This window comes from Zonotrichia albicollis, chromosome 4, assembly GCF_047830755.1.
Source record: "Zonotrichia albicollis isolate bZonAlb1 chromosome 4, bZonAlb1.hap1, whole genome shotgun sequence".
NCBI lineage: Eukaryota > Metazoa > Chordata > Aves > Passeriformes > Passerellidae > Zonotrichia > Zonotrichia albicollis.
In genome coordinates this window covers 44,422,086-44,442,381 of record NC_133822.1, presented here as the reverse complement: position 1 = coordinate 44,442,381, position 20,296 = coordinate 44,422,086, and the positions used below count along the sequence as shown (strand labels likewise).

General features: G+C 39.2%; 1 protein-coding gene across 3 annotated transcripts in view; it reads left to right on the top strand.

Annotated features, from left to right (window-relative positions):
- Positions 1–17,463: 17,463 nt before the first annotated feature.
- METTL25 (methyltransferase like 25) overlaps positions 17,464–20,296 on the top strand; it is a 46,089-nt gene continuing 43,256 nt past the window's right edge. For 2 of the 3 annotated variants that reach the window (XM_074539657.1, XM_074539656.1), the window contains exon 1: positions 17,464–18,017. In XM_074539657.1, the coding sequence (XP_074395758.1) occupies positions 17,543–18,017 (475 nt within the window). In that variant the 5' untranslated portion in view covers positions 17,464–17,542. The other variant, XM_026797869.2, reaches the window with a different exon arrangement.

Here is a 20,296-nt window from a genome sequence, read left to right as displayed (position 1 = left end):
ATGTTCTGATGTGGCAAAGGACTCCAGCTCTGCTTCTATGAAATCACTAGATTAAGAAAATAAATTAATCTTAAGAAAATATTAATTCAAAAGGGATCCATCAGGAAGAAAGACTTCTGTTCAAAAGATGTAACTAAAGATTTGATATACTGCTGTAACTTTATTTTCCCTTGTTTCTGAATGTGATCTGTAGCTGCTCTTTTCAATGCTCCACTGTTTCTGGTTTGACTTTAGCATCCAGACCTCAGTCATAAATAGCATTTTCCAACAGTTAGAAAAGCTTTATAGCTTGTGATCCACACGCTCATAAGGTTCCATGAACTACATGTAGCAAGCTAACAAAATATTTCTCAAGAAACCCAAAGGCCATATATTGTCCTGCAGCAATCTGTTTGTGTCACAGACATCTTTTGTGAAAAATCCTTCCTTTAGCATTTTTCCCCTTTCTGAGAAGCTGTGGCCTCAGAAACAAAATGTAAACAATGGTTATCTGCTGCTGTGGAATGCAACAGGTTCGTCCATGATTGGTCTTGGGTGAATGTTTGGATTTACTGACCACTCATGGCAGAGCTGCTCTTGCTTTCTGCCTGGACACAGAACTTTGTTGATTCATTCTTTTTCTATTCTTAAGCATAGCAAGCTTCTGAGAACTTTCTCTCTATTCCTATTAGTATAGTTATAATGTAATATATAGCATAAAATAATAAATCAAGCCTTCTGAACGTGAGGTCAACATTCTCCTCTCTCTTCACCCTGAAAGACCCTTGCAGACCCTTGCAAGCCCTGTAACATGTTTGCCTGTTTTGTTTGGTTTTTTTTTTCCAAAGTGTTTAATGCTATCATCGGAAAATTTCTTGCGGTCCACAACTGGACACAGTGACACACACCTCACACTCCAGCATAATGCAACTGTAGGCTGTAGCAGGATTGTGGGCAGTAAAAATGCATTACATTACAGTGCATAAATAACCTAGACATATCATTATTTTTGACTGAACTTACACTTCATTTTACACTAGCATGAAATCCACTGGTGAATTTAAATCCATGAAGTAAAATTAGTAACTACAGAAGGACTGACCTTCCTTTGTAGAAGTGTGCAGTTTGTTTTTAGAACCGAGTTTTGTAAATGTTTTATTGACCTAGTGGTTGAATGGAGAAACACATGTTTATTCAGACTACACATTTGTTAACACTGCTTTGAAATGACAGTTTGGCTTTCTCTCAAGAAAATGTTGTTTGGGATACACAAAAGAAATCTTGAATGATACGATTTCTCTTAAGATTGTTCCTTTTCTTTTGTGAAGGATACAGAAAGTTTCATTCATCTCCCTTTAAAGTGAACTGAGGGCATCAAAACTAGGAGTTTCTGAAATGCCCTCTCTGTGCTTCATGAAAGCTGCAGGTTCTACAGAATGTTTTGCTGAGCCATTGTCAAATCACCAAACAGTTTTGCCTTTCAAAGACATGACCCTGGGTGCACATCTGAGGTGATGCATTTGTTTCTCGACACCAGAGGGAAGGTGACTTATGCTAGTTATAAGATGAAATACTCCCTGTGCATTGTTACGTGGTGTTTTCAAGCAGAAGTCTCTAGCTGTAGCTATTTTAAAAGCAGGGGTGTAATGAGAAATCAGCAGTTCACCATTAATTAACTGCATTTTTCTTTGAGTTCATAAAAGTCTGTGTGTTCCCTATTACAGAGACAGCCAGGTCTTGAAGCACTGTGTTTGTGTTACCATCTTCATATGCTAGCAAAAAGAAATAAAACGTTCATCTGAAGGTCTAGTGAGCTTGCTTTTACAGCTTAAAAATTACTGACACAGCAAATAAAGGGCTGTGGTCCACAAGATCTATCAAGTGTTGCAATCAGATCTTTGAACTCCATCATTTCAAGAAATGAAAGACTGGAATGGGAGCAAAAAAGGTTAACAAAAGAAACAGAGGTTGAAAATACAAGGTCAAAATCTGATTGCCTTCAAAAGATCAAAATTTTATTTCAAGAAGCAATTAAATAAAATGAAGTTAATACAAGCTGCTTCACTTGTGACTAATCATCACACTTAAATACATGCCTCCTTTTTAAACATTAAAGTATCTGGATAAGTTTACTAGTACTGTTACAGCTCTTACTTCTACGATTTTATGATAGAAATTTGATTCTCTTTTAATGAAACAATTTTTTTAATATCTGATGTTTTCTTATTAGAATAGCTCTAGTGTGTTTAAAAACAATTGAATTATTTGTTTCTGCTTTATTTTCTGGGAGATATAGTTGCTATGGTATGTTAAGATACAATGAGTCAGCATCTTGATATGTTAACATATGTTAACATAAGATGCTGACTCCATAGGGCATTGCTACCCAGTATGACTTTTACTTTGTTTGAGATCTACTTGTTATGAGTCATGGCCTCATCCTACACTGAGATTTGCCCTACAGACTCTTCTTTTGATTCAGGTAACTGCAAGGAAGAACTCTGGCAGAAGATCCAACAGTAGAGATTGGATCCAGAGAGTTGGAGGTTTTCTGTGGGTTTTTTATTATTATTATTTGGTTCTGGTTGGTTTGTTGGTTTTGGGTTTTTTTAGGGCTCAGGCTGCACACCAGTAAATTGCAAAGCAAAAATTGTAATATATATCAGTTTCAAATGTGTCTGCTTCATTCATTTTTTCCACATTGAAAAAAGGCAGAGGCCAAGAAAGCAAGCTTTGCTGACTTGAAGAGGAGCCTAAAAGAAAGCTATCCAATTCAGAAGAGATGCTTTGTTTTAAGGCTCTCTGGAGAAAATACTGTTGTGAAGTTCTATGGCAAAGGGCTATTAACAAGAAAAGTGGTGGGAAGAAAGTGTTCATGTTCATTCTTTTTTACTTTGGAAGACAGTAAAACCCCAAAACAAGAAGCATAATCAAGGTAGTGGCTTGGAACATATACTCTATTGACTCCAGAGAGCTATCAGAAACTTTACACAGAATTATTCCTATTCTGTTCCCCAGGGTCTAGACTTCATTTGACAGTTACTTTTGCTCTGAGACAGGCTAAGGAAAGCTCCTCATGTGATGGTGAGTGTAAAAAAGTAGCATCTTCAGACTTGAACATCAGTTTTCTTGACTTCCAGTAGTATAGTTGCAGGCTCTGACAAATCCAAATGAAGAAATCTTACTCCAGTTTTCAGATACTGAAATAATATAACCAGTGTAGAGGAAAAGTACCTAGATATTACTAGCATCAAGTACTGTAAGAAAAATAACAACAGCCTTCAAAATAGATGGGCAAAGAAGGATCATCTGCTTCTGAAGTATGGCTCCAATTGTACCATGGTTTTCTTAGTATCTGTTTTAAAACTGTACTTTATGCCTTTGTGTAAAGAATGTGATTACTTACCTGGAACTGATCACTCTTAAAACAAACTGGTTTATAGATCCAGGGTAAAAACCAGACAGTGGAAAGTATGCAGCAATGCTGAGTATGTAAAATCTTGACATTTTAAGGATGTACATGCATGTGTATGTATGTACACACATATGAGTGTGGGCATGAGCACACAAAACCAGTGTTTATATTAGTCTCACACTGCAGGTCAAAACTGCAGGGATGTTGAAGACTGTGGAAGAGATAACGTTACAGATAATAGTAAAATATTCATATTCTTTTTATGAAGGTACAGAATGAAGAATAAAAAAATCATTACTACCTACTACTTCTCAATCGTCCTCCAATTTAAAAGGTTTTGATAGAAGAATCAGAATGTAAATACGTTATATCTGATCCTATTGCACTATAAGTGGAAGAAAATGTGCATAATGTGCAGGCTGAATTGTGCTTTCATAAAGCCCTGGATAAAAGGTGATGAATAAATGATATAAAAGAGCAGAGTCACTTTTCTGCCCCACTCTCTCCTGATGCCTGCTTGTGCACTGGTTCTGCTGGGTACTGCGCAAAGAGAAAAGAATTCTCTGCGCCACACAGGAGAGAGTGGTGCCAAGTCAGCATCATTCCTGTTACATTCACACCTTAATATTAGCAGCTGTTTAGCAGGGAGTGATTTACAGAAAGGAGCTGAGAAGTCAGCTACCTGTCCCTGTTCTGACTGACATGACTCTCGAAGCTCCACATGACAGACAGGACAGTGGCTGGCTGGGTGTGCCCTTCTCACCCTGCCTCGCTCCAGCCCTGCATGAATTGCTGCTTTACTGCCTCAGGTGTGACTCTAGCCTACAGATTCCAACCACAGTTATTACCCAGCACAATTCTCCTGAGCAGGCATCAAAGAAATCTCAATCTGTAGAATTCAAATTCAATGGTCTGTCAGGACTGTGTTTTCAAAAGCCATCTGGAACAAAACCTAACATTTAACAAGCACTTATCGTTACATAAAACATTCCCTGTTGTACATACACTGCTGTTGTTAGAATACTGCTAGAGCTCCAGCAAACAAAGTAATCCCTTCAGTTATGCTTTTCCCCAGGAATTTTTTCACAGTATGTGAGTAATTGTACTGAGGTGTTTGCCAATCATATTATGTAAACAAGCTCTTGGTGATTATTTCACTTGGAAAACATCCATTTACCCATAAAAATCACAAGAAAAATAAAATTTGTAAGTTGACACAACTTGTATATATTATACATTTAGTCTCAGGAGAGTAACAGTCAAGATAAAATCTGCATAAATGCACAAGGGTACTTTCTCTTGTAAATTTTTGAATTGGCTTAGTTCCTCATAAATCTACAAGACAAAAGTATCCAAAGTCATAAAGAAGCTGTCTAGCTATTTTACAACCTTATATTGTAATAACATTGTATTATTTGCTGGAATAAAGAGATGCCTGAATTGAAGTGCACGCCAGGGTCAGTCGTTCTTTCAAGTATTATTCCCCAGTATGTAATTTGTAAATAACAACTATAATTGAAATATAATTGAGACATGGTTACTGGAACTGAGCTACAAAAATTTATAATTCTGTAAGATAACTCGTCATCTGTCAGAGTGAAGGATAAGACCAAATATTACTGATCTGAATGAAGTTATTTTCAAAATAATTATGTACGACTTTTAGAATAATCTTGGTACAGCTGATAACATTGAGTTTAAAATCTTCAATGAAAGGCTTCTTTTTTTCCCCTTAGAATCTATGCATACAAGATGATATAGATTATTTTAGAAAACAGGATAAAATACTTGTGAAAATATTCTTGTACTTCAGGACTGTTAGGCATTACAAATATAACAGCTATTGCTATTTTTATATGGAGTATCTCTGCCTCTTTATGATGCTCATTTTTTTGAATAATACTAAATGAGCTGAATTTATGCACATAAATTAGTACTTTTACATTTTCATTTTTATTACATATATACATCACAGGGTTGCACAGATTAATAAAAAAATCCTTTTTATGTTCAACAGAGCAGAAACAAAGGAGGATAGTGAAATGAATATCAATAAGAAATTGTAGAAAATCAATAGAGGAAATTAAAGGATAACAAGGGAACTCTATAGCTGACAGTAAGGAAAATAAAACTAATTTAAGTTCTATTTAGCACACAAGGAACCCTATCAATTCTGTTTTAGCAAAAACTGATTAAAAAATCATAAATGGCCTAAATTTTCAATAAATATTTCTACTTGCTACTTGGGGAAAAAGGAAAATGGGATACAAATTGTGTATTTACCATTTAAAAAATATTACTTAGCAGGTTACAAGATGGCTAAGAACTTACTGGATGACTGCACTCAGAGGGTCATGGGTTGCTGGTTGGAGACAGTGAAAAGTGGAATAACAGAAGGGTCTGTCCTGTCTTGTCTGACCTATTTATTACCAACCTGGGGATACCAATTGCCATGCTCAAAGGCAAAGGCAGGACTTGGATTCAGACCTAGGCAGGCCAGAGGAACAGGCAAAGAGGGACAAATGGGAGTCCTGCCCTGGCACCACGTCACACGATGCACTCCTGAACTGCAGGGCATCCTGCCCTGGGTGAAAACACTGCTTCCGTGATCAAGTGTTTCTGTACTTTACACTGTGTTGTGAAAAGCAACAGAACCAGTAATGCTGGAACCCAATTCTGCAGAGAAGGGAACTCCTGCCCATCTCTCCTTGGGTCAGTGCCTAGGCTGAAACCTTCATTCTGTAACCCCACCTGAAGGCTGCCCTCACTCCCCCCAGTGGACTGGTCATGCAAGGCTCGGGTCTCATGTGACACAGTAGAGTAACCTGGGCTCAGACTGCCACTAAAGTGCTGTGAGAAGGTCTGTAAAGTGACAGAAGAGACAAAAGTCTCATCGAGGGGTAGTATTATTGATACAGTATCAATAGTAACTCAAAGATACAAGAGAGAAAATACCAGGACAAAAATATGAATTGTCCCGATGGGAAAACAGGGAGGTTAGTTGGGATGGTCTCTTTAGTTTGGAATGAGTTGTGAAGCATTGGGTCAAACTGGCAGAGTTGTCAGTGTTGATGCTGCTGGTGGCAGACAGCATACTGAAGGGGTGAGTATGCATGGTGGTGTCCAACCCTTCCTCCTTCCTTCTGAACCCTTCCTCCTTCAGACTGTCTGCCAAGGTTTTTCACATCAGAGGTGGTGGGCACACTGCTGTTTAGGCTAAAAGCTCATTCCTAGCGTCTATTTTATGTTAAATAATAAATTTTTGCTGTTTTATCTTAAAGGTGCACCTATCCTGACTTCAGGCTGTCTTCATGCCCGGCTGAAGATGCCCAAGTGAACCAGCCCAAAAGGGAGTATAACAGCATTGCAGCAGCACAGCATCACATAGGTTGACCTTGGGGCACTGAATTGTCTCACAGATGGGTCAATATTTGCCAAAACTCTGCTTAGTAATTGCAATTCCTCTGGAGACTCTCCACAAGCATTTCCCAGGAACAAGGAGTACAGAATAGGCATCTGTAGACAAAATTACAAAGCCTGACCTTGTGGTACTTGTGCCTCCCCTAACTAGAACTGACTATGTGGATATTAGTCACAACTCTAGCTAGATCTCGTTTCACTTTGTTTTTCCTTCCCACACAGTTCTGCAGAAAAGACTTTATACAAAGTTGCTTTGAGAGACATCAACAGAAGAACAGTCAATGACATGTCATCACCATTACGGCTGACAGATAGCGTCCTGGGCTGAAATTGTGTCCAAGACCCAGAAAAGCAGATTAGGCAGAGATTATCAAATCCCAGAACCTCACAGTGCTCCATCAACAATCCATGTGTATATATGTAATGGATGTCAATATCCAGCTTTTGGTCCTTTGTGGTATTCACATTCTCTAAACATGAGTCCTTTGCCCAGGGTTTTTTCTCCTGGAAAGCTGAAAGGCAGAGAGAGGCCTCAGAGACAAGAAAAACAATTCTTATCTCATTTGCTTCTCCTGTGTTGTGCTCATGTGGAATGTGTTTGGAGATTGTTTACCCAAGGTGATTTCTTGACTGGACTCCGGTGTGAGTTGTTTTCACTCATTGGCCAATGAGGGCCAAGCTGTGTCGGGACTCTGGAAAGAGTCACGAGTTTCCATTATTATTTCTTTAGCATTCAGTAAGTATCTTTTCTGTATTCTTTAGTACAGTATAGTTATAGTATTCTTTAATATAATATAATATAATATAATATAATATAGTATAATAAAGTAATAAATTAGCCTGCTGATAAGGTGGAGTCCTCCTCATCATTCTCTCCCCTTGCCAGGGTTGCCTGAATTTACAATAGCCCTTTACTCCCAGTTCTGTCTGCAAGGTCACAGGCCCCCCTGAAGCAGCTCCTCCAGGAGAATCACTGCAGGGGGATGCCGGCACTTCCCCTGTGGCATTTTGGATTGGCCTCCTAAAGCAGAGGCTCACCTGGCTAAAAGTATTTGAGCTGCTTGTGACACTGGGGCCACCACAGTGCTCAGCCACAGCTGTCAGCACCTGCAGGAGAAAGCTGAGCCCAGGGAAGCTGTGGAATTGTGATTAGTTTCTGCTGTAAGAAGGGTTTTTTGCTGATACTACTAGCAGGGCAGCAAGTGGGAAATGAGGGATTGTGGCAAAGACTCTTAGCACTGGATAAGAGTATAATGTAGTAGAAAACAAGGTGTTGTGTAATGCACAATGCTCAGCTTTCATGCCCCTATCAAGAGAAAAATGTTGATAAACTGGCAATTAGCTCTGAGAAGAGTCAAAAAATTACTGAAGCAGATTCTATACTGCAAGACTCCAGGGTTCCATCTAAGTATTTCAGGAAGGATAAATACATATGCAACTATTACAATATTGTTTGTGTAACTGGCAGGATATGGCCAAAATTTTAAGAAACGGCATAAAATTAAAACGAAGGGATACATCTGAGCAGTTCAAGAAAGTTTTCCATTGATTCTGTAATGCAGACACAATTCCACAATTCTAAATTATAATCACAAAATTTTAAGGAAGATGTGCACAACTTCAAATAGCAAGTTTTAAAGACCTCATAAAGCAGGGCTGCTGGGTTTTTTCTTAATGTCCCTTCCTTTTTTTACATTTTTTTATCTACAAATTGCTGTCTCCTGATGAAATTTAGCTCCATGCCTCCACCCAGTGGGCTTTTCTTAACCACGAACAAAAAGAGACCCTAAAAGTGCATGCACACATTGTACAGCACCAGCAGCAACATTGGTCATGTGAATTATTTCTTTCCATCTTTTCTGTAGAGTGGATCAGCTGAAATGTAGACAGGTATTTGATATTACCTTCTGCAGCTAAATAACCACAAATGTGAGATCTTTAAAAACATTTTAATATTGCTTCTATCATATGTTTGCCATTGCTATAGAAACAGTAATTGGGAAGCATCCAAATCCAATTGTCACAAGACAAAAACTTAAATTTCAGAGTGGGTTTTTTTTTAATCTAAAAATCTGAAATTAGTTTTAATTTTTAAAATAAATGAGCAGATTACAACACTGGCTTGTGATCATAAATAACCCTTTACTTTGTAGTACTTATTTTCCATACATAAACTAAGGAAAAGTATTTTCTATATTTTTTCTTTCCAAATGAGATTATTTATTGACTTGCAATGGCACCTCTGCCTTAAACTGGAAGAACTATCCTGGATATACATCCTAAAGAGCTTATAACAAAATTAGTTCTGTAGATGTCAACTTCTTGGTTAAATTACATATGGTATTTCAGATATATGCACTGATTTTTTAAAACTGTGGTTCATATAAACTGAATATTGTTTACACTAAGAAACACATGGTTGTTACCAGTTCTTCAACTGTCTTTTCTTTCCATTCCTTTCTTTTCTGTCAGGCCTCCTACTAAACTATGATGTGTTACTATACATTAAAGAATATAAACTTAAGACGAAGTGCACATTTAATATGCCAAAGAAGAAAATACAGTTTAGGGAAATGCCTTTATGCCAAGCCATGAAGAACAAGATCCCTTCCTTCATTCCAGACTGAGAACTAAAAAATACACTTTTATGATCCCCCACCACTTTAATGACATCTTCCTTACTTCTAATGCCAAATCCATTCCAGAATAAACCTCTTTCCCATGCAATAGCTCTACTACTCTCTGCAAAGATCTGTTTACAATTTACTAATACTACCATCGAACTGAAACTAAAAGACAATGAAATTAAAAGATAATGAAAAGCTTTTCAGCCTGTAAGTAATCTTCAGCTGTTAACAGATAAGAAAATCTGCAATCTTCAGTACAAATTAGATTTTGGTGGAGTAGGAATAATAGCCCAAACATATTAGATAATGATTCAAACTGCAAAGAAGTCATGCACTAATCTTCTGCTCTTACATTGCTCATACCATAGGTCAAAGAATCATTTCTATATCAAGTGCATAATTTTCTAGGAGACTGCGCTGTTTTGAGAGATACCTAATACAAACTGACAGACAAAGATGCTTTGAGCTATTCCTGCTTTTTGGAGGGGGGAGTGTATTGGGTTTTTGTTTCATAATGTTGTGGATTTTTTACAGCTGCTAAAGGTCTGAGATAGCTTAATTTCACATTTGCCAGATGACATTCTAGAGAAATGGAAAGAGTCCTACCTACACATTACAGTTTCAGTTTAAGTTCACTTCTGATCTGTTTTTTCCCCTTTCCTTGGTTTTCAGTTACAAGCTTTTCCTCCAATAGTAAATATCCAAACTTCACCATACCAATGTTTTTGGTTTGTGAATCCAAATCCAAGGAAGGTAACTACCTTTTTTAAAAGTACCCAAGAATCTTCAGAAAGTTAAAAATATTTTAAAATTGTCTTAGTGCCAAAATTATTACTATATTTTACTTTTTTAGAATACCTGTGCCTTTCAGAATCAAGGAATTTGGAAAACACTATTCATTTGGATTTTATACAGAGAATGAAATGTAGGTCCATCTTCGAATCAAAATCCTTAGGCTTTCTTCAGTTGTGAGTGCTGAAGGTATGAACAATATTCAAAATTTACTTGGAATTTAAAACTTGTGTGAAAAATTTCTTTCAGTGTAGAATTATTCCCTAATATCCTAATATCCAGTCTAAACCTGCCTGGTGCAACTTGAGACATGATTTCCTCTTGTCCTGTCACTTGGTACCTGTCACTGGGAGAAGAGGCTGACTTCCCTCAGGCTACAGCCTCCTCTCAGGCAGTCTTAGAGAGGGATAAGGTCTCTCCTAAAAGAATGTAAAGGTCTTGCTAAAGTTGAGGTAGTTAACATCCACTTTCCCTTATCCACTAAGCACATCACCTTAACACAGAGTGAGATGAGGCTGGCCAAGCAGCACCTGCTTCTCATACTCCCATGCTGGCTGGGCCTTAGCTCCTGGCTGTCCTGCACCTGATGTGTGATGGCAGTCAGGGCGATCTGCTCCATGGCCTTCCCTGGCACTGAGGTCAAACTCTCAGACCTGTAGTTCCTCAGATCCTGTTCTGGTTCTTCTTGTAAAATAAAAAAAAAGGAAAAAAGAAAACTACTCTGCCAGAAATTAATAAGGCTTAGGCTGCAACTTCAGGGAAAAAACTAAACTAACAAGCCGTCAGAGAAACAATGAGGTAGCTTTTTATTTTTCATTTTTGTTTGCTTGATTAACACCAAGAAAGTGCTTAAGCCCCACTGAATGAAGGTGCAGCCCATTCCTGGCAGTGTTTCTTCTGAACAGATACAGCAAGGGTGTGGGCTGGAAGAGCTGCCCTGCCCCCACTCATGAAGTGAAAATTGGACAACTCGCTCCAATCCAAAGTATGATGCAGAAGTGGAAGGTGTTCCTGTGCATGTTGTTAACTGTGTTTAGTACTCTGTCTGCATGCCCAAAGAAAATATTTGTTAAACACGAAACATTTGTAAGTTTTGGCATGATTTATTGCTCCTAGTACAAAGGCAATTTATCAGCGTACCTCCACTGCCTTCGGAGCAGATTACTGTATGGATCAAGGAGCAGCAGCTCAAACACTTGAACATTCAGCAACTGAAATTACCACAAAATGATATCTATATATAGAAGATTGGTTTTAAAATAACATTGACAACAGTAATCACTGCCACCTGGACAACAAGACACCGTTTTAAAATAAGAAGTGATCATAAGATATTGCTTGAAAATCAGACCAGTACGTGAAGATATGGTTGTGTAAATTATATCTACAAAGTGGGATCCTCAACTACACTTTCTCAACTGACAAATGTTGTGTTTTCCCAAGTGGGTTGATGGCAAGATACTAAAAAAGACACAAATGTAGAGAAAATCTCTCTTTTCAGGAAAATACATAAATCCTGTCTTCATAATATTAATCCACATTGCTATTAATTAAAAGCTACATAGAAGAAAACAAATTTCATGACAAAGCTGTACACAAAAGGTAGAGCAATTCACATGTTACAAGTTACAAAGCAGCTTTACGAATGGGACAACAACTATTTTACCAAGATTTTTATATCCAAACCACTTCTGAACCTTTGGCAAGTTTTATTCTTTGTGGAGAACGAGAAATAAAACTAGCCATCCAAGTATAGTAGATGTACTTTGTTTTCATATGCCAAACCTATCCAGGAGCACACAAAACATGCTCCTAAAACTGGCTGTTCTTGAGATATCAAACACGTCACATACATCATTTTAATCCTCCCAAGTGAGTGCAATCTTAGCAGTCACAATTGCAGGAAGTATTAGATTCATGGTCAGATGGTACTACAGCCTATTATTTTGAATTCAAGATGTCACACAGCTAATAGAATTTAAGTTTAGAAATACAGACCATTTATTTTCAAGGTACCAAATCCCTTTCACTCTCAGCATAGAATACATATTTTCAGGATGAATATGTCATTACTGGACTGATGAGATAAATAAAGGCAATAACAAAAGTAATATGGAAGCAAAAAGACATTATTTATTAAATGTAATATAATAAAATGTCCACAGGTAACTTAAATATATGCAGGGGTTATGTATTTTGCTGTATTTTCTGAAGAAGAAATTCTACTTGTAAATTTAGATTTGGCTGTCCTTTTTTTGTCTTCTTACTCAGTATTTTAAAAGCTTCCATTTTCTTTTTCTTGTACAACCGTTGAGCTTCTTCTCTTTGTTGTTTTCTTTTTTCTGCTTCCTGAAATTAAAAAAAATATGTAATATTATGAAACAATTACAAACCCTCTGTGACTGTGAAGCTATTTATAAGCAGTAAAGTTCATTTTTGTATAGGTACTGGCAATTAGGTATCGTACTGCCAATAGAAACACCATTTCTCTAAAGCTGAGTCAGGATGTTCTTGCAGCACATACTGCAATCAGAACAAATTATACAGTTTCAAGTTTCAAGAGAAAAACCAAGCTTTCTTTAGCAGAACATCCTACAATAAGGCTTGCTGCTGCAATGTATACTCCTTCCTTTCTGTGAAATGTGCTCCTTGAACACTCTCTTTAAATGACAAACTGGCAAAAAATTGCCCACTTTCTCCTCTTGAGTGCAAGAAAGAAAAAGGTGATGCAGCAGCTGCCATGTGAATATCCTGCCAAACCAGATGTGCTAGGATACAGGACACCTCTGCAAGGTTGATAGGATATGGGACCTATCTGGACCATGTGTTGGGGAGGTTTGTGATACTAGGACAGCTTTATCTAGGAGATATTAATCCAGACCAAACTACTAGTGACCTGCTCTCTTTAAAGCAACACAGACTCTGTCCTTACTTTTCAAAGAGAAGGAACAAAAACACAAACCTTAATCAAATTTTTACTTGTAAAACCTTTCACAAAGCACACATGCAACCAAACTACTAATGGAGCATTAACTATATATGGATGGACTATTAACACCATACAGATTATCACCACAATGTTACATTTAGATTTTATCTCACACCCCCTTCTCCAGCGTTGTAATTTTACTCAGTAATTTGGGCAAACATCCACAAGCCAGATAAACAGCTTACTTCACTCATCTCATGTCCTACCAAAATATGCAAGACATCACAAACCAGACTGAAAGACTGCTTCAGTTCTTTGGATAATTTCTTCTCACACAGTTTATTCTTTGAAATGCAATGCCATGCTGATCACATAGACAAGCATTTCTGCAGAACGCCTGAACAGATGATAATATATGGATCATATTTTTGTTTTCCACAGCATAGATGGCTTCAGTGATGTACAAAAACTAATAAGAATTGCTCTCTGATATAAAATTTACAGGATATAATTCAAGGAAAGATTTCTACACAGAAATCTAAGAAGCCTCAGAAAAAAAACCTCGAAACATTCAAATAAATATGCACATGCAAAAATATGCATAGATAACCTCTCTCTCAGATAACCTCTTCAGAATCCTTGACTTATTTTACCATAATGACTAACACAATTTATTCCCTCTTTTTTAAAAAAAAGAACAGCACCAGTTCTAACTTACCTGTAATTCACTTTGTATCTAATAATTTTTCTGTTGTTCAGCTTATTCTTGTAAACAACACCCAAGTCAAGCTACCAACTAAATGCTTACTTCAAAGCAAGAACATTCATCATACTTAGACAGTTGTATTTACATTCATATTTTTTCTGATCTTTACTAAATACTAGCTTTTTTTTTCATCATGTTCCACCTAAGTACTCTACCTAAATGATTACTGTTATTGGGCACTTAGCTCATGTTTTAACTAACTATCTTTGACAAAAAAAAAAGCCAACATCTGCACTCAGGCAACTACTATGTGCTGGGTTTATGCTTGTTCCCATCTTCTCTAAATAAGCTAGTCATAAAATTAATTTCTTTTGACACAATCTGTAGCTAATACACAAAAAAGCGGCCATCAGCTGAATAATCATGTAACATGTAACTCACCCAGAATCACAGATCAGCTCGTATAACACTAAATATAAAAGTGTTATATAAATATAACACTTATATATAACTTATATAACACATATACCATATATAACACAAATATAACTAAAGTTTTATATAAATATAAAAACACTAATACTGAAAAAGCAGTATCCTTTATACAGCTATATATTCAATATTTATACAGCAGCTACTGAAATTCAGTATGTCACCAGGAAGTTACACAAATTCTACGATGTTACACTGTGTGCCATTTTACATTACAAGTGTCCTGAGAGTGAAAAAACGAAATAAGGACCACTCAAATTAATAATTCAAGTGAGCTGATTGACAATGATGATATTAAAATATGTCCTGTAATAATTCCAATTAAATAATTCCAATTAAATTCAAATGAAGGGAATGACTAAAAATTTTAACTGTGAATACTATTAAATTTAATTGTTTCACTGTTGGTCGAAGTTCATAAAAAAGTAAAATGAAGACTGCATTATGATAATGCCATAAGAAACAGAATGGGTATTTCATTTTTCATCATAAGATGATGGTATTGCTATTACTTCCCCTTCTACAAAATTCAAGAGGTCTAATATAATCCACTGGGGTATGCAGATCAAGTTCTAAGCTTTTTTTCATGTACCAACTGACATAATAAAATCCTGCTACAGGCAACTGTAAGATGAAAATAGTAAGAACAAAGAGAATGATCCTTTGAACACCCATGTGCCTGAATACCACTGTCAAGTTGAAAAAGACTGAAAGAGTTCCAATACCTCCTGTGGTCTTCCCTGGGTTCAAATGGAAGACAGGGAGGTGGGAATGGTATTAATCTGCATTTTGTTTAACAGGAAGTAAGAACTCTGTTTAAGATTTACCTCTTTCTTTCTAGCATGCTCAGCCTTTATTTTCTCATATTCTTCTTTTGCCTTCTGATTGGATGTTTTATTTTTAAACTTCTCTTGAGTCCCAACTGACCTGGGGGAAAAAGTACACGTTCTTGAGACACTGAGTACCATCAAGCAGACATAACCACAGCAGAATCACAGCACAGTCTTCCACTGCTTTTTGCATATTCAAGGAAGTTACCTACAAATACAGGTTTCAGAACACTCATCCTTCTACACTGAATGGATTCTTTGCAGTACTCTTACATGATACCAACACCATGCCAGGCCATGAGCAGTCAGCAAGAAAACAACAAACTGAACATCTTCAATGCCAAATGTACCAAAGACCAGAGTGCACACAACTGTTAGTAATGCAGACACCGTATCTGCTGCATCTTCACATGGATGATGTTAAGCTTAAAGACTGCCTAAAACAGTTTTCCCCATCATTCAAGCTCCTCAGAACTAGAAAACCTGAACATACTCGCTTAGGGCTGCATTCTCTCTTTCTAGTTCCAACACATGGAAGCAAGTGCAGAGAGATGAGAACATTAATTTAGAAATCTCACTCTCTTATGGAAAAACAATGAAAAATGTTTCCTTTATTCTCACCTCCATCTGCTGGCAATACTGTGCAATGACACCTCACTGTCTCAGGTACAAAACTGTTACACTGCCATTTATTTTTCTAACAAGCAGGAAAAAAACTTTAAGACATAACAGCATTTTTAGTAAAGTAAATCACCCTACTAAAGTCCATGTGAGCTTTTAAGATCCAAAATATTTCTTCAGTGATGGAAAAAACTACTTTTTTTAAAGACATGCTTTGAAAACTTACTCTACTGCTTTATTAAGCTTTTCTTCTGATGGCACCGAATCATCTGGAGTCCTGTGCCGCTTCTTAAGCTTTTCTTCCTCTGCAAGGTAAAGATGCTTCAAGTGCTCTGGGTAGGTATCTGCAAACTGATCATCCTGCTGGGAATGCACCTGCCTTCTCTTTTTCAGCAATTTCCTGTACTGCCGTTCAATCTTTTGTTTCCTCCGAAATGCAAATCCTCGTCCTGAAAGCACAAGGAGAAGGCAGTTAAACACTCCTGCACTAAAACAGCACCAAACCTTTCAGTTTCAGCACCATTGCCATCTGTCTTCTTCCCACACTGAAAAAAGCCACAATTTCAATACGGACCAGTCATAAGCTCAAGGAAAGAACCACTATGATAGGGGCGTTCCCTAGTGCAGCACTGCAGCTTGCACAGATTCACTGAAAATGCCTGCCCACAGCCCTGGGAGAGCCCTGCAAACACTGCGGGTTAATGCCCACCCACCACTGCACCTTTGCCAATGCTTCTGAATCCAGTGAAAAGGTGTGTTACCATTTCACTTCACTCCTGACAGCTTCTAAAGCAACACGAAAATAGATTCTAAAATTAGATATCAAGACAGATTCTAAACTAAGCTCCTGAAGGCAGTCTCAAGAAAACCCTGGTAATAACACTGGCAGCAGCAGCAGCTGTGACACAGGAAAAAAAGTCACTAAATCGTCCTATCACTCTATATCAATAATCCTCTAAGTCTTTTCACTTAAATAGTATTTATTTAGTATTATATTATTTATAAATATTATATATAAATAATATATTATTTATTATAGCTACTACTTTTTCTCTACACATGTCTAGGAAGAGCTTTTCTACAGCGACATCACAGAATCATTTCTGCTTAAAGGAAAGCACAGACTTTGGCTGTTTCAGACTCGACCATTAAAGAAAACTTATCAAAGTTGAAGTTAAAGATGCTTTTTTCCTAATGCCTTATTTTTTATTGCATTAGTCTTAAGATCTACTGACTTGCACAACATTCACTAACAAAACAGTTTTGGAATGGAAGTCAAATTAGTCCCAACTTCTCCTTTTATTATTTCTCCAAAACTGCCACTTCAGCAAAGTGCTGCTGAAGGCCATGCTCTCTTTCCTATTAATTTTTATATCTGCATAACTACCTACCAATAATCTGAACCTCTCCTCAAACATGCTTCTGTTTAAATCTACGCTTTTGTATGGAGAAAGCGAGTCCTACACCCGAAGACCATCACCACGCGGCCCAGGGGCTGCAATCCGAGCCCCAGGAGCTCCAGCCCACACAGGCCGCCATAGGCTGCCCCAGCCAGCCCTGCAGCCCCCAGCCCCGAGCCCACGGCCACGAGCCCCGGGGGCGAGGCGGGGCTGCGGGCTCCGCCAGCCCAAACCCCCCGTGAGGCCTGGCAGGGTTGGTCCCAGCTGGGACGCTCGGGTCGAGCCGGCTCGCAGCTGGGCCAGGGACTCGGGCCTCCTTCGGCGTCACCTCATGCCCACCGGCGGCCCCGACTCACCCTCCTGGACGCTGCCGACAACGCTGCTCAGCAGGACGGGCCTCCACCGCCGCTTTCGGCCGGGCCCGCGGGGCGCCGCACCCGCCTTGGCCGCCGCCGCCGGCCCGGGCCCATCGCGCCTCGCCGCCGCCATCGCGCTTCCGGCGCCGCGCACCGAGATGACGTCACCGCGGCGCGGACGGGCCGCGCGCGGGGCCATGTCGCGGCCGTCGCGCGCGCTCCCGGCGCAGCTGCCCCCGGCGGCGGCGGCGCGGGCGCTGCGGCGCGTGGCGCGCTTCGTGGGGCGCGCGCTGCCGCTGTGCCGCGCGCACACCGTGGAATTCTTCACGCGCGGGCTCTGGCAGCGCCTCGTGGCGCCGCCACCCGACGCTGTGCTCGAGGCGCTGCGCGCGGCCGGGCCGCTGGCGCGCCCCCTGGTGGCGGGCTCGGGAGCCGCGGCGGCTCCATGCGGTGAGTGGGGCCGTGCCCGGGGGAGCGGGGGGCGCGGCCGTGCCGGGAACGGGACGCGCTCGGAGCCGCCCCGCTTCAGAGACACCGCAGCCGGCCCGGGAATTCCACGGCCGGTGCTCGCGGTAGTGCCGCCCGTGACGGTCCCATCAATTTCATCCTGTTCGTTTGGAAAGGGAACTCCAAACTGTCAAGTTCCTGCGCTCTGACTTAGCCCTGAGGAACACAATTAAAATGAAAAAAAAAAAAACCCAAATCAAACAAAACATCCAAGAAACCTCCACGAGTGCAAAGATGTAACGTTAAAAGTGAAAAGAGTGTTGGGACTGGAGATACGGAGGACAGCTGGAAAAGGCTCAAACGCCGCTTTCCTGTGTGACTGTAATGGTGTCTGGCACGGCAAGGCAGCTGCTTTATTTCTGACGAGATCTGTTTAAGAATCACTCCATATTTTTAGTGATTTTCACGAAACTGAAGAGGAAGCCAGCTCGGCTGCTGTGTTGCTAAATGTGCTGCAGTGCAAGGAGGAGGGGAACGTGGCAGTAATGCTGCTTCAAGCAGGGCACAAAATGAAGATAAAGCATCTGAAAGCTGTGGTGTCTGGGGGGACTGAGCCCAAGCAGGGAGATCACTTTCAAATCCAAGGTGAAATCTCTGACAAAGCACTTAGCTGAGAAAAGCCAGTGTCGTGCCAAAGCATATGGAGTGTAGATAGCTGTCACATTGCGTTAGCTCTGAAATGCTGCGGTAAATGGCACTCGAGGCAGGAAAGTGTGTGCAGTGTGAGAGGAGGCTCCACAGAAAGTAGCATGTGCTTCTTGGCATAGCACACCAGCTAAGATAATGATTTGGACTCAGAAAGAGATTGAAGAACTGTGAATTGCTACATCACTAGCAACATTTCTCTGTTGGATCTAAAGACCTCTCAAAATATTAACTGTAAGACTCATTTTTAAAGGGCTGAGTTATTTGGGAAAAATCCCACAGAGTTTATTTGTGTATGGAAAAGACACTGGATTATGAATTACCATGAAGAGCCAGGTGGAAACAAGATACTGGTCTGGTCAGCCAGCAGAAGTGTTGGGAAGCAGCAAGGACAGGCTTAATGTTCTTGACAGGTAATGTCAGAGTCAGAACTGATTCAGAGCAATAGCGCATAAAATTGAATGTAAGTAGAGGCTGGAACAAGACTAATTATCAGATGTAGTCATCATAAAGAAAACAGTAAAGAAACTTGTTTCTATGGGAAAGTCCAGGGAATGATTCAAATACCGAAGTGGTGGCCTGTAGAGCAGCATGAGAATCAGGAATGCAGAGTATTGTTTTGTAGATTTCAGAATTGGATAATAATTTAATAATCTGTATTCAAAATGCATGTTACAGAATCTGATGCAGAGGTTACTGTAACAAAAAGACAAGCACGTCTTTTGAAGAGTAAGAAGCTTTCATGCTGTGACTAAAATATGAAATTTCTTAATTGGTTTCTGCAGGAATTGTTTCTGCTAATTAAAATAAAAAAGGAAGAACTGCCCCTTTTTTCCAACTTTAACATTCTAGTATGCTAGTTAACAGAACGCATTGCAGTGGAGTGGGCATATGCTTGCTGGTTTGTTGGTTCATGCCTTACTCATTTGACTGCATGGTATCTGTCCATCCCGTCATATGATGAAAATACTTCATAGTAGAATATGAGTTTTTCAGTGAAGATACCTGCAAGTGTCTACTTACATTTTCAAATCAATGCACTGCTAGCCTGTATTGAAATTAGGAGGAAGAGACAGAAACGTAGCATCATAGCTCACTTGAGTGCATTAATGCAACTCAATAACATTGGGGATCAGAAAACGACCATTAGAGATCCTGAAACCCAATGTAAACAGAAATTACTCTTCCTTGTTCAAAGTCATTTCCTTTTAATGACCATGTGAAGGATGGAACCCTTGTTTTCACTTGCACTCTGCAGAAAAATGTAAGATCCCTTTTTAGGTTCAGAAACTGGCTTGAATACATCAAGAAGCTGACACTTGCCATATTGCATTTTGTTTATCACGTCATTGCTGGAAATTGGACACAAACACAGACAAATCTGTGTTTAAGTATTTTCATATTTTACTGTAAATTACTGTTTGTTCTGTGATTCCAACTTTGGGGCATGTATTTCTTTCCTCTCAAGATTTGTTTGCAAACGTACAGACTGACTGGGTAAAAGACAAGCTGGATTTCCTCTTGTGGGCATCCAGAGCAGAAACATGTCCAAAAACCTAACATTTTTAATATTCATA